The 13,557-nt window shown below is 40.1% G+C and overlaps 1 protein-coding gene and 1 long non-coding RNA gene across 6 annotated transcripts in view; one reads left to right on the top strand and one right to left on the bottom strand.

Annotated features, from left to right (window-relative positions):
* On the bottom strand, positions 1-4,927 carry C1H15orf61 (chromosome 1 C15orf61 homolog). 2 transcript variants are annotated; one of them, XR_297238.2, is made up of 2 exons: positions 4,275-4,927; positions 1-225 (listed from the first exon to the last, which is right to left on the bottom strand). XR_297238.2 is itself a non-coding variant. In XM_001924580.5 (2 exons), exons 1-2 carry the CDS (start codon positions 4,793-4,795, stop codon positions 98-100), a joined length of 474 nt encoding a protein of 157 aa, XP_001924615.3. In that variant the 5' UTR covers positions 4,796-4,927; the 3' UTR covers positions 1-97. The 2 variants fall into 2 exon arrangements, 1 of the variants encoding a protein (XP_001924615.3); XM_001924580.5 differs by having other exon boundaries at positions 4,450-4,927.
* LOC110261942 overlaps positions 4,951-13,557 on the top strand; it is a 181,971-nt gene continuing 173,364 nt past the window's right edge. For 3 of the 4 annotated variants that reach the window (XR_002346361.1, XR_002346362.1, XR_002346363.1), the window contains exons 1-2: positions 4,951-5,046; positions 6,349-6,459. This is a non-coding gene — a long non-coding RNA (uncharacterized LOC110261942). Of the gene's footprint in view, positions 5,047-6,345; positions 6,460-13,557 lie in introns of all 4 variants that reach the window. The other variant, XR_002346364.1, reaches the window with a different exon arrangement.

The raw sequence follows: 13,557 nt of genomic DNA, 5'->3' as shown, positions 1-13,557 counted from the left end.
GATGTTTGCAAAAGTTTTATTTTAAAGGATCAAAAATAAATATTGCACATACACATGAGAAAATCTACTGATATTTATGTTCTCCAAATGTTCACTTTCAATACATGGCACCTTCATCTTCTTTATTTAGGAAATAAACTGTTATTGGTCCATAACTGGTGTGCACAGTCTCTGTGACTCTAGCAAATAACCAGGAGCCAAGTCCATATAATAAAGTTGGAATACCTAGAAAACAAATGAATATGTTATTTGTGAAATTAATACTTATTAATCATGCACTCATATATTTGTCACGGTACAAATCATACAGCCCTCCTCAGCAACATCAACAAATTATAAAGTTATAAAAATGAGTAAACACTGACTCTACCTAAGAGCTCAATTTCATCTATGTTTGTGAAACAGTAACAACTGTGTTAGCCTAGAGATTTTTAAAAGTATAGATAAGGTTGGTATAAACTCTAATTCAAAACACTTTACAAGCATTAATTCATTACCGCCAAGTAATTATGAAGTAATTCTTTACTATTCTCACAAAGAAGCAGAGAATATTCATTAATTTGGTTGTAGATGCTCCTGATTACTGGCTTTGAGCTTAAATTACTAGGTCATCTTTATTGTGCTTTTGATGGCTAAAATAATTTTCCGTACAACTTAAACTGGGTCAAATAACTATCTTCAAAATCTAAGGCGAAACCTAACCCTAAGGAAGATTTTAGTATAACAAGTGTGAGAAAGAAACAATCCCATTAGTATTCTTACAACTGATTTGAAAATCTTGTTTCAACTTATTTGAAATAGGTATGTAGTAGACCCCAACAACATGTTTCTTCCTTAGAATATTTCCATTTGCAATCAGCTGCCATTTGTGATACATGAAACTAAATATATACTACCCAGAGATATGGATTAAGCATTCATGCATATGATGTGAAGTTAGACATACAACAAACTTTCACAATTCCTATTTTTAAGGTGCTTATTTAAAATCGATGACTATTAACATATTAAAAACATATGTATCAAACCACATGCACATGAATCAATAATAGATATTATATGCTCTACACAAGTATTCATTTTATTGTTTCTGTGTAGAAGTTGGACAGAAAGTGTCAATTTAAAAGAACAGCTGTACATTTGGAAAATCTCTTTCCAGTTATTAGGGAAATCGACACATGCTCAAGACTAATCATATTGCTAAATTTTTTTTCTTATTTTTCTGCAAGAGTGTATTTGCTGTGTTATGCTCTTTCTGAATATATAAGTACATTGGACTACTTTGTGCTTATTCCCTGAAGCTGCATTCCAAACACTGACGCCAAAGATTAATTAGGAGAAGCACCACTAGCTGGCAATGAGAAGAGGCAAAAATGCCCATTTAGACTGGCATCTCTCTGTTTTTAGGAATATACTAGGTCATAGCTTGTTACTATCATAGGGTTCCCTGAAAATCCTATGAAACCTTTAATAGCATACTGCCTTCTTTGCTTTGGTAACACCTCCCCCAAAACTCTAAATGCCTCAAGGGAATGTCACAAAAAATCCACAGAAACTAGCATCATAAAGCTATTTATAAATCATTTAACCAAAAAGAGGAAAAAAAAATAAGGCAAGTGGGGATGTGGAGTGGGGGAGTGGACAAGAGAATAAGAACAAGATAGGCAGAAGAGAGTGAAAGGTAAAGGTAGTAATTGAAATAAAAAATAAAACATGGTATTACAACTTCAAAAGCTGAAACTCAATGGAGTGAGAAAGAAAAAACAGGCTTTAAAAATAATTATTAATTTTCCAATATACTGAGAGTAAAATACAAAAAAAATATGACTTTTAAAACGATGCTAAAGACAAATCTAAGGAATGGCTCATGACACTGAAAATTTTGTTTGTTCTACAGTATTTATCAGTTTTCAGTTAAAATACTGTCTTTTTTAAAATCACACAAATGGTCAATATTTTTTCAGCTAAAGTGGAGGACTGATCAAAGATTAGTAACTTAACAATAATTACATTATCTCTTATTACAAAACAACTAGGAACCACTACCATTAATGCCGTTCAATAGGGGATAGAGATGTGATATAGGAGTCAGAAATTCTGTATTTCTTTTTATTCTGCAGTCTACTTATTTACTGCAGTGAGGCTAATATGCTAAATGGGAAGATTAGGCATTCATATAATTTATACATTGAAAAACCCATGATTTTCTTTATCTATAGTGCATATGCTTTAAAGTCTATCAGATTTCATGAAAAATTAAATTTTTTCCAGACTGTCTGAAACATATCATAACATCAAAATGAATGTAAAAGTCAGTTCTTTGCATAATCATTCATTCTGAGTCAGCTGAACAGTAGGTAAACCACTGTCAAATTAAGCACTTAAAAAAAATTAGAACTTTGTAGCAAGTCTCCAATTACCCATTCATTCCAATGGTAAGTTGCTTTTCTTAAATCTCAATCTACTTCACAGCAGGATACCCAGACTGATAAACCATCAGTAAAATGTCAGCTTCCATTGAAAGGAAGGCAGAAGAGAAAGGGAACAAATGGGTAAAAGAGAAATCTTTATATACAAAACAGAAAAATGAATTACTCTGATAATTACTAATTTGGAAAGGAAGAAGAGGCATAAAACCCTAAGTATTTTCTAATGGAACATATACTTGATGATCCAGTGGGGCAACCGCACATCACAGAATAGGAAAGAATTCTATTATCTATCTAATTCGCCACCTTAAGACAAAAATACAAAATAAACCTTACCAAATTGGTGAATACTCTTTAAATTAAAAAGTCCAGAAAAATTCCTTGTATTACTCTAAGCCAATTTGTATTAAAGCATGCATAAGCAGAAAGTTTTCCTTTTTGTTTGACTTAAAAACTCTTATTCTCTTTTAAGCAGAATTTTTACAATTTTCAAAAGACCATAGAGACTATTAAATCACTATTCGGCTTTCTCTTCCACATTAAAAAACCCACAGCTGTTGCTTCTTTCTTCAAAAGGTTTTACTACTTTTCTATGTGAGAAAGTTTTGGGCATCTTATTTTTCTTTGGATTTCTTTCTACCTAAAAGAGAAGTCCCTAATCATTAAGGTGTTCTTAAGGTGTTAGGCTTTAAATGGTGAAAAAAAAATTTTTTTAAAGTTACTGTTTATCTATAATCCTCCAGTTATGTTTTTCCTAAACTATTACTCTACATTTGGGAAGAATGATTTTTTTCTGATTCTGAAAATGCTAAAATAAACTTATTCTTCTTGATTCTAGTCATCTCTCCAGTCTCTCCAAATAATTTTGAATTTAATTTTCTAAGTTACTACACTCTTCAACGTCATATCAACCTCAAAATTAGTAAGCATGCTCTATATAGTCCACCAGCCAGATAATAACACATATTTTTAAAGGATTACACATTGCTAAATAATCTCCTTAATGGAATGAAGCCAGGATAGTCCCTGTGGAGAAATGGCTCCAGAACCCCTTGACTGACTCACATGAGTCATTATAAGTAAAAATATACATATCGTATTTAAATTTAAGGAATAATCAGCTGTAATTCTGGCTGAAAAAAACTAGTTGGATAACAACGTGGGTCAGCTTGCACGTCTAGATTCTGATTTACTAGAATCTGGTTTAATTCGATATCAGCTATTAATGGGTTAAAAACACCTTGAGGCCTATTTTTCCCTGACCTATAAAAGGTGCACGCATGTCATTATTGGTTCACGCCTTTTCTGCCATTAACCAAAAGAAAATAAACATCCAGCAAGAGTAAATACTCTAGTTAGGGTTAGAATATTCCCATGAAAACATATGAGTATTAAAGAGGCAGTCTTTTACATATCTTTTAGGCCTAATATCTGATGAAGCTAACAACACTAACGAAAACCTTTAGTGCTCTAGTAAATCTAACTTTCTGGGATTTCACATAAAGAAAATAAAGACACTTAAAAAGTGGTGCGAGTTTTGATAATACGAATGCACCCACAAAATTATGTTCATGGATGGGAACGAATTCTGCCCCGCAATAAGGCATAAAAAAACAACAACAAAAACACTTTTCGAGCCATTTTCCAGGGGCTTAGGGGTTCTTCCAATTAAGAGTGGCAGGAAGTGAAGATGGCAAGCCCTCTCCCCAGGGGTGATGCAGGGTAGTCCCTTTCTACAAGCCTGTGGATAAGCCCCACAATCTGGGGCACGATTCAGAAGCAACAACTTAGCCTTCTCAAGGACCTGCGGGGCGGGGATACAGAAGACCAGCGACATGGACGAACCTGAAAGGTGGTGTTGTGGGGGGGACGCATACGCAGTCTGGGAAACTCCGCGGCCTGGGGCGAAGCGTCTCATCTTGGGCCGGGGTCTGGGCCTCGGAGCGAGAATGTTAGCGTGCTTTGCAAACAGTGGGGGGCATCATTTGCAGGGCGTGGTTCAGCGGCCCGGGCCACTCACCGAGGTTGATGACCTTGAGCGCCGTGAAGAACCGGTCCTGCCGGGCCAGGTCCTGCCAAGGGGCCTTGGAGCAATGGTACTTGATGAAGGGGAAGCAGCCGGTGCGCAGGACGTGGTAGTTGGCGCCCTGCACCGGCCAATTGAAGTGCGAGAGGCCGAACTGGTCGTTGCGGACTGCGCTGTAGGGCACGCAGAAGGATGTCCAGTGCGGCAGGCGCCGCTGTAGCAGGTGCCGGGTCAGCACCTCCGAGGCGCGGGGCTTCAGGCGGGAGGCAGCATCGGAGGCCCAGGGGCGGAAGAGCAGCAGCCGTAGCACGGCCTCGTGAGCCCTTCGGAGGGCCTCCATGACCGGCCTCGCCCGGGTCCCCCGCCCCTCGGCTGCCGTAGGGGTGCGCGCCGTTGGGGGCGGGGCCGCAGGAACGTGCCCGCGCGCCCGCTCCCCGGGGCGAGCGGCGGGACGCCCAACCGGCGTTGCGCGAGTGCACGAGACATCCCCGGGGGCGCGGTGACGCGTGCGCACAAAGGTCCCGCCAGCTAAGGGCGCAGAGCCTGGCGGCGGGAGCCGGGCGGAGAGTGCGGCTTGCCCTTTCTGAGCAGGTAGTTAAGTCGTCACTAAGGTCCTCACGTAGTCGTTAATAACCCCGGGCGGGGGGAATACGCGAGTTTTATCAGTTTAGGTATGAGGAAAATTAAGTTTTAAAACAAAAACATAACCGCTCTCTTGAGCTGCAGAATTCAAGCCCACATCTCTTTTCCAAACCCCAGGCCCAAGTGAAATCCTTACTTGGAGTTACTGCGGAGACAATTGAGAAGGTTTCCTCAGGGAAGTGAGTTAAAAGCTAAGGGCCCAGATTTGCAGTGGCTGGTAAAGTCAGAAAGTGCTTTTGTCTCTAGGACCCCTCAGTGGTGTTGTATAAAATAAATCCCAGATATTTCAACATAAAAAGTTTATTTTTTTGAAGTTCCCTTATGGCACAGCGGGTTAAGGATCCTGCGTTGTCGCTGAAGCGGCTGGAATCGTTGCTGTGGCAAGGGTTCGATCCTTGGCCCGAGAATTTAAACGTGCTGTAGGTGCGGCCAAAAAAGAAAAAAAGTTTATCTGTAAAAAAGTCCCAAGGCTTGCTATGCGATGCGCACCACCACCTCCCTCCTAAAAGCCTGGTGAATGCCAGACCAGGAGTCTTAGTTATAAATCTTAATAATAATCTTTAGTCACCCAATATCAAATCTATTACTTTAGGAAAAACTTTTATCAAACTTTGCAGCTTCTTGAGGTAGTAACATATACATTGGTTTTCTGTTATATGTCCGAAATTCATCATGTTGAAGAAACCATGCATAAATGAGATGTGTCTGGAAAGTGCTGTTTGTAAATGAGGTAATGGTGTGTAAACACCATGTAACAATTACTATTATTGTTGAAAATGCAAGGGGAATGTAGGATAGTGTGGCTAGCTTTTACATTCTCCAGTTTTTATTGATTCATTCAACAAACATTGATTGAGCACCCACTACCATGTGCCAAATCTGGTAGGTTAAGTAGTTTTAGGGACCTTATAGTCATACAAATAATTTGAACTTTTTAGGATTCGCTATTAGATAAAAAATTTTAAAGGATTTTAGGTGGAGGCATGATGTAGTTAGATTTGCTCAGAAATGGCTGGAGAGAGGCTAAGCTGAGTCAGGGAGGTGATTCAATACTGTGATTTCAAATTAAATTTTAAAAAGTATTGGAGTCCTTTTTCAAACAAAATCTGTCATAGAACTCCATCGTATAAAGTACATGAAAACTTGTCTTTTATTACTAAACATAATTGCAGAATTTTAACATTAAAGGTAAATTTTAAAAACGAGGCTAGTTTGTTGTCTTGGGTTTTTATTTTGTTTTGTTTTTAGCAGAAAAGGAATATACTGGAAGGAAATTGGATAGCTAAAATAGCAAATCGAAATCTGCAGAACCAAGCTTAGAAATGGGAAGAAATCGAGGAAGATTGGCCCACAAAGACAAAGGTAAGACCAACAGGAACTAGTATGGTTGGAATGCAATGGCTGGCCCCACTGCCAGTGGACTTTTGATCCTGCTGTTTTATGCTAAAAAAAAATTAAGTTTGGGGCTATGAACTCAGTTGCAGTTACAGCAACCTCAGAACAATTTCTTTCTTTCTTTCTCCCTTTCTCTCTTTGGTCTTTTTGTCTTTTTAGGACTGCACCCAGGGCATATAGAGGTTTCCAGGCTAGGGCTCAAATCGGAGCTGTAGCTGCTGGCCTACACCAGAGCCTCAGCAACTCAGGATCTGAGCTGACTGTGCTACCTGTACCACAGCTCATGGCAAGGCCAGACCCTTAACCCACTGAGCGGGCCAGGGATCGAACCCTTGTCCTCATGGATGCTAGTCATGTTCATTAACTGCTGATCCATGATGGGAGCTCCACAATTTATTTCTTATTCCTTTGTTTTGATTGTATATTATCAAGAAAACCCTGATCCCTTGGGAAAAGTAGATACAAATAAGAGTGTTTTTTAAGTGATTCATCTTGTAATCTTGGGCATGTACTTCAGTTACAGAGATGGCAGGAGGATTAATTCTGAAATCTACACTGAAATGACTTAACCTCAAATTAGTGTGTGGGCAGTTTGCAATATGTTAAAATTTGACATTATATCCCTTTCAGCAATATAAAAATCTGTTTTTTAAAAAAATGAAAAATTTTTTATTTTTATTTTTAAAAAATTTTTACTGTGGTTGATTTATAATGTTCTGTCAATTTCTGCTGTTAGACATATGTATACATTCTTTTTCTCACATTATCCTCCCTCAAGTTCCCTCACAAGTGATTAGATAAGTTCCCTGTGCTATCCAGCAGTAAAAGATGAAATTTGAATCAAGCACTTGGGGAACCTCTGAAGTCTGTCTGAGAAGCCCTAGGTTCTGTAGCATATAAGGTGAAAAACTACTGATAAAGAGAACCAGGTATTTTTGTTGGTTTTACTGTGTTTTCTCATGAAGGCATGGGGAAAAGGCTAAGGAACTGAAGAATTTCTTTTGGAAGATGTTCTCTTCGGAAAACTTCATCAGTGATAAGGGTTTCTCTAACCCAAGAATCTTTGACTGTCTGTTTGATTATTTTTGACTATCTCTCTTTTGTGTTTATTCTAACATAGGAAGTTCTTCCAAAGGTTTCTGATAGATGGTGGACCATGGCCAGGTATTTAAGAGGGTCTGAATGAAATATTGCCCTAACCTAAAGATACAGAGCTAGGGAACATGACATCTAGATATTACTTCTGACTTTAAGATTATATGGTGCCACTTCCATAATTGAAGTAAGATAATTTCTCAAAAAAACCCACACTCAGATTAGATGCTTGATCTTCTTTTCACTTCTGATTCTTCATGGCCATGAAACCAAGGGGCTTAGAAGTTGGCATTCAAAACTAAAGCCAGTGTTCAAAAACATTGTGTCCAGTGATTAGGAACTAAGTACATTAAATACAGGAATACTTAGTTTTCCACACAGCATTGAGAGATAGCATAACCCTTAGAAGGAACCTCTTAAAAATAGCTATAAATAGGGTAACCATGTACAGTATGTATCATGCACCTCTTAGAAGGAAAGTGTTTTGGCTTGGTTTGTTTTTTTTTTTTTTTTTTTTTTGTCTTTTTGTCTTTGTTGTTGTTGTTGTTGTTGCTATTTCTTGGGCCACTCCCGCGGCATATGGAGGTTCCCAGGCTAGGGGTTGAATCGGAGCTGTAGCCACCGGCCTACGCCAGAGCCACAGCAACGGGGGATCCGAGCCGCGTCTGCAACCTACACCACAGCTCACGGCAACGCCACAGCTCACGGCAACGCCGGATCGTTAACCCACTGAGCAAGGGCAGGGACCGAACCTGCAACCTCATGGTTCCTAGTCGGATTCGTTAACCACTGCGCCACGACGGGAACTCCGGCTTGGTTTGTTTTAAAGGCACCTAGGACATTGTAGATGTTTAGAACATGTTAAAAATGAGTTACATAAAACTGATAGATTGGAATATATTCAAATTATGAACTTCTGTTCATTAAAAGTCACTATTCAGAGATTTTGTTTGTTTGTTTTTTGCTTTTTAGGGCTGTGCTCACAGCATATGGAAATTTTCAGGCTAGGGGTCCAATCAGAGCTAGAGATGCTGGCCTATGCCACAGCCACAGCAACACCAGATCCGAGCCGTGTCCATGACCTACACCACAGGTCCGTGACCTTAACCCACTGAGCGAGGCCAGGGATCGAACCCACAACCTCATGGACACTAGTTGGATTCATTTCTGCTGCGCCATGATGGGAACTCCTAAGAGAGTATTTGAATGGACTTTTCACAAAAGGAAAACATTCAGATGCCTAATAACCATGTGAAAAAGTATTTAATGTTAATAGTTGTCTGAGAAATGGGAATTAAAACTGCAATGCAGTACCATTAAACACCTACCAGAGAGGTTTTTGGTTTTTTGGTTAAGATATGCAGCAATTAGCAGTTGTATACACTGTTGGCAGTCACTTCAGAAAATATTTTGTCAGGCTAAATAAAGCTGAATATTTGCTTACCTTATGACCCAGCCATATCAATCCTAGGTATGTATTTATATTAGTGTGCTCAGGCTGCCATAACAAAATAGCACAGCCAACAACAGAAATTTATTTCTCACAGTTCAGGTGCCAGAAGATTGGGTTCCTGGTGAGAGTTATCTTTCTGGCTTGTATTTCCTTCCTGCTATATCCTTCCATGGCAGAGAGAAGTAGCTCTCTGTCTCTTTCTTTTCTAATGAGGACACCAGCTGTATTATGAGTCCCACCCTTATGACCTTGTTTAGCCTCTGTCACCCACTCACAATGCAAGGCCCTATCTCCAAGTACAGTCACTTTGGGTATTAGGGTTCAACCTACTTTGAGGGAACACAAACGTTTCAGTCCATAACAATTCCTAACAGAAATTATGTGCATGTGTTTTTCAAAAGATATGTATGAGAATATTCATAGCAGCACTATTCTTATTTAATATTCAACCAAGAAATTACTCAGTAGCAGAACAGATAAACAAATTGTGGCATATTCACATGATGGAATACCATGCAACAACAAGAAAGAATGATGTACAATCACACACAACATGCATGAGTCTCACAATATAAGGAAGAGTGAAAAAAGCCAAACACAAAAGTACTTACTGTAAAATTTCACTTATATAAAGTGTAAAAACTGGCCTAAACTCATCTGTACTGTTAGAAAGCACGATAGTGAGGAAGTTCCCATGTAGTACAGTGGGTTAAGGATCTGGAGTTGCCACGTGAGTTCATCCCTGGCCGGGAACTTCCACATGCCACAGGTGCAGCCAAAAAAAAGAAAACGGCATAGGGATCACTCTTGGGTAAGAGGCAGGGGGGGCAACAGCGGGCAGGGAAAAAACCAGTGACTAGGAGGAATATGAGGTGACTTCTAGGGAACTGGGATTATTATTTTTTTAAAATTATTATTTTTTTTTTTGTCTTTTTGCTATTTCTTGGGCTGCTCCTGAGGCATATGGAGGGTCCTAGGCCTACGCCAGAGCCATAGCAACGTGGGATCCGAGCCGCGTCTGCAACCTACACCACAGCTCACGGCAACGCCGGATCGTTAACCCACTGAGCAAGGGCAGGGACCGAACCCACAACCTCATGGTTCCTAGTCGGATTCGTTAACCACTGTGCCACGACGGGAACTCCCGGATTATTCTTTTTAAAAGCACTCTTATTTTTATAGTTCTTTTAAGACAATTTTTAGAAGAGTTTTAGAATCAGCAAAATTAAGAGGAAGGTACTGAGATTTCCCACATATCCCTTGCACCACACATGCATAGCCTCCCTCATTATCAGCATCCCCCACCAGAGTGGTACATTTGTTATAATTGATGAATTTATGGATTATTCTCTTTCTTGATGTAAATTAAATGGGTGTATTCAGTTTGTGAAATAGTGAACATTTAAGATATGTGCCGTTTTCTGTATCTATATCATACTTAAATAAAAGTTTGAAAAAAATGTTCTGTAGGTGGTATTACATATCAACATATCGTATTATTAATGTTTATTTAAAAATATGTACTAAGAACATCTATACTGGACACGACCCAAACATGATCTTGTTCATATATAGAATCTTTATTCTCATGTTATTTTTACAACTTTTTACTGTAAGTCAACTTTTATTTATTTATTTATTTATTTTTTGTCTTTTTGTCTTTTTTTGTTGTTGTTGTTGCTATTTCTTGGGCCGCTCCCGGCATATGGAGGTTCCCAGGCTAGGGGTTGAATCGGAGATGTAGCCACCGGCCTACGCCAGGGCCACAGCAACTCGGGATCCGAGCCGCGTCTGCGACCTACACCACAGCTCACGGCAACGCCGGATCCTTAACCCACTGAGCAAGGGCAGGGACCGAACCCGCAACCTCATGGTTCCTAGTCGGATTCGTTAACCACTGCGCCACGACGGGAACTCCTGTAAGTCAACTTTTAACTGACTTACATATTTCTAATAGTGTGATTTAAAAGAAGGTGAAGTAGGCATGTAGATTTTAATTCACTGCTAATCTCAGAAGGAGACTTAAAGGTAAGATATTAGGTACATATGTCAGCATATTGGTAAAGGATAAAGGAATTATTTTTTAAAAAGATAGAAATGTGGAGTTCCCGTTCTGGTGCAGTGGAAACAAATCCGACTAGGAACCACAAGGTTGAGGGTTTGATCCCTGGCCTCGCTCAGTGGGTTAAGGATCTGGCGTTGTTGGGAGCTGTGGTGTAGGTCGCAGATGTAGCTCAGATCTGGTGTTGCTGTGGCTCTGGTGTAGGCCAGTGGCCATAGCTCTGATTGGACCCCTAGCCTGGGAACCTCCATATGCCATGGGTGTGGCCCTAAAAAGAAGAAGAAGGAAAAAAAAGATAGAAATGTTTACAATTAGGATTTAATTTACAGCTTCCAGTTTGAAGCTTTAGGACTTTTGGTTCAAGGAGAGAAGGACCGTGGGGTTGCTGCTGCTCCAATTCATGTGCCAGTATGTTTTAGAACTTAAAAGCAGATACTGAAAAGAGCCACCAACCTCTTAGGAATCCAAATCTCCTTAATGGCTCAGTGCCCTCTAAGTCAAGCTCAGCACCAGAGGAAGTAGCATGACTGACTTCTCACAACTGGAAGAATGCTCATTCATTCTTCCCATTCCCAGCAGTGGCAAACAGTGCTTGCTGCTCCATCCCTGTCTCCTGTGGTTGCCCTGGCAAGGACAATATACATTAGCTTTATGCAGAATTCTCCTCGTGGATGTACTGAGTTATGGCAGAAGTCATTAGGAAGGGAAGGAACTGCTGCATTTCTTGTCTAGATCTTTTCCAGTCCTTCTGTGGAACTGATTGATGTTCTGAAGGCCCCAAAGGAGTTACCTGGCAGCTGGGGCTGCTGTAACAAAGAGTGGCAAGAAGAATTACTCTCATAAAACATTTTACTGTGAACATAAACTGTGGGTACAGAGATCTCATCACAAGCAACTTGTGGAGCTCCTGTCATGGCTCAGCAAAAACGAACCTGACTAGCATCCATGAGGACACAGGTTCAATCCCCTGGCCTCACTTGGTGTATTAAGGATCCATCATTGCAGTACGCCGTGGTATAGGTCACAGACGTGACTTGGTTCTGGCGTTGCTGTGGCTGTGGCGTAGCCCAGAGGCTACAGCTCAAATCAAGCCTTAGCCTGGAAATCTCCATATGCCGAGGGTGTGGCCCTAAAATGACAAAAAAAAAAAAGAAAAAAAAAAAAACCCGTCTTGTCTCTAAACTACTCCTTAAAGTTCTGCTCCCACTGAAATGTAAACTTTCTAAGACCAGGGGTTTATGTCTGTTTTGTTAACCTTTGTGCTGTCAGCACCTAGTAACTTGGCATATGGTAAGTACTCTGTTGAATAAATGAAAAAAAAAAAAAAAAAAAAAAAGAAAGGTAAAGTGAATACAGTTAGTGTGTTTGAGGGATGTTGGAGAAAGGAAATCAGGGTTCGTGGTTTTAACTTTAATTTTAATTTGGGTAGTTGGAGAAATTAAACCACAGAATAGGAAAGAAACTTACCCAAAGTCATATACTAGAGTCAAGAATAAAAATTCTGGGAGTTCCCATCGTGGCGCAGTGGTTAACAAATCCGACTAGGAACCATGAGGTTGTGGGTTTGATCCCTGGCTTTGCTCTGTGGGTTAAGGATCCGGCGTTGCTGTAAGCTGTGGTGTAGGTCACAGACGAGGCTTAGATCCCGCGTTGCTGTGGCTGTGGTGTAGACTGGCAGCTACAGCTCCGATTAGACCCCTAGCCTAGGAATGGCCCCAGAAAAAGCCAAAAAAAAAAAAAAAAAAAAAAAAATTCCAGGGAGTTCCCGTTGTCACTCAGTGGGTTACAAACCCAACTAGTATCTGTGAGGATGCAGGTTCAGTCCCTGGCCTTGCTCAGTGGGTTAAGGATCTGGCGTTGCCATGAGCTGTGGTGTGGGTTGCAGCTGAGGCTCAGATCCAAAGTTGCTGTGGCATAGTTGGGCAGCTACAGTTCTGATTCCACCCCTAGCCTGGAACTTCCATATGTCCCACCTGTGACCACAGAGAAAAAATAAATAAAAATCTGGCCTCCTGGTTTTCAGTGAGCTTTTCATTAAAAGTAAACACTTCTGTGCTATTCTGCTCTGGATGCTAAAATCTGGTAGCAAGGAGACATATTTGACTTTTTGAAACCAGATAATGATTTATGGTGGTTGATAACACAATCCATTTTATGGGCATGTTTTCAGTGTTACAATCTTCATAGTATATAGTGTTTGGGGAAGCATTTGAAAACACAGCCAAGTAAATTCACCTTGTCGTATGGGTCATAGTTATGATCTGCGCTTCTTAAAGTGAACCTTTTACTAACAGATACATTCATGAATAGAATACAACATTTTGGTAGTAGAAATGGTATTTTCATATCAAATTCCTAAGATATTTTGGCTTTATTGCTGATCTTCAACCTACAGTGGCTCTTAGCACTTTAGCTGTGAGTTTTTATGCCCCCTCCCCAGTCTCACTGTCAAGTA

This window comes from Sus scrofa, chromosome 1 (genome assembly GCF_000003025.6).
Source record: "Sus scrofa isolate TJ Tabasco breed Duroc chromosome 1, Sscrofa11.1, whole genome shotgun sequence".
Taxonomy (NCBI): Eukaryota; Metazoa; Chordata; class Mammalia; order Artiodactyla; family Suidae; genus Sus; species Sus scrofa.
The sequence above is the reverse complement of the archived record's forward strand: the minus strand, read 5'-3'. Positions and strand labels throughout refer to the sequence as shown.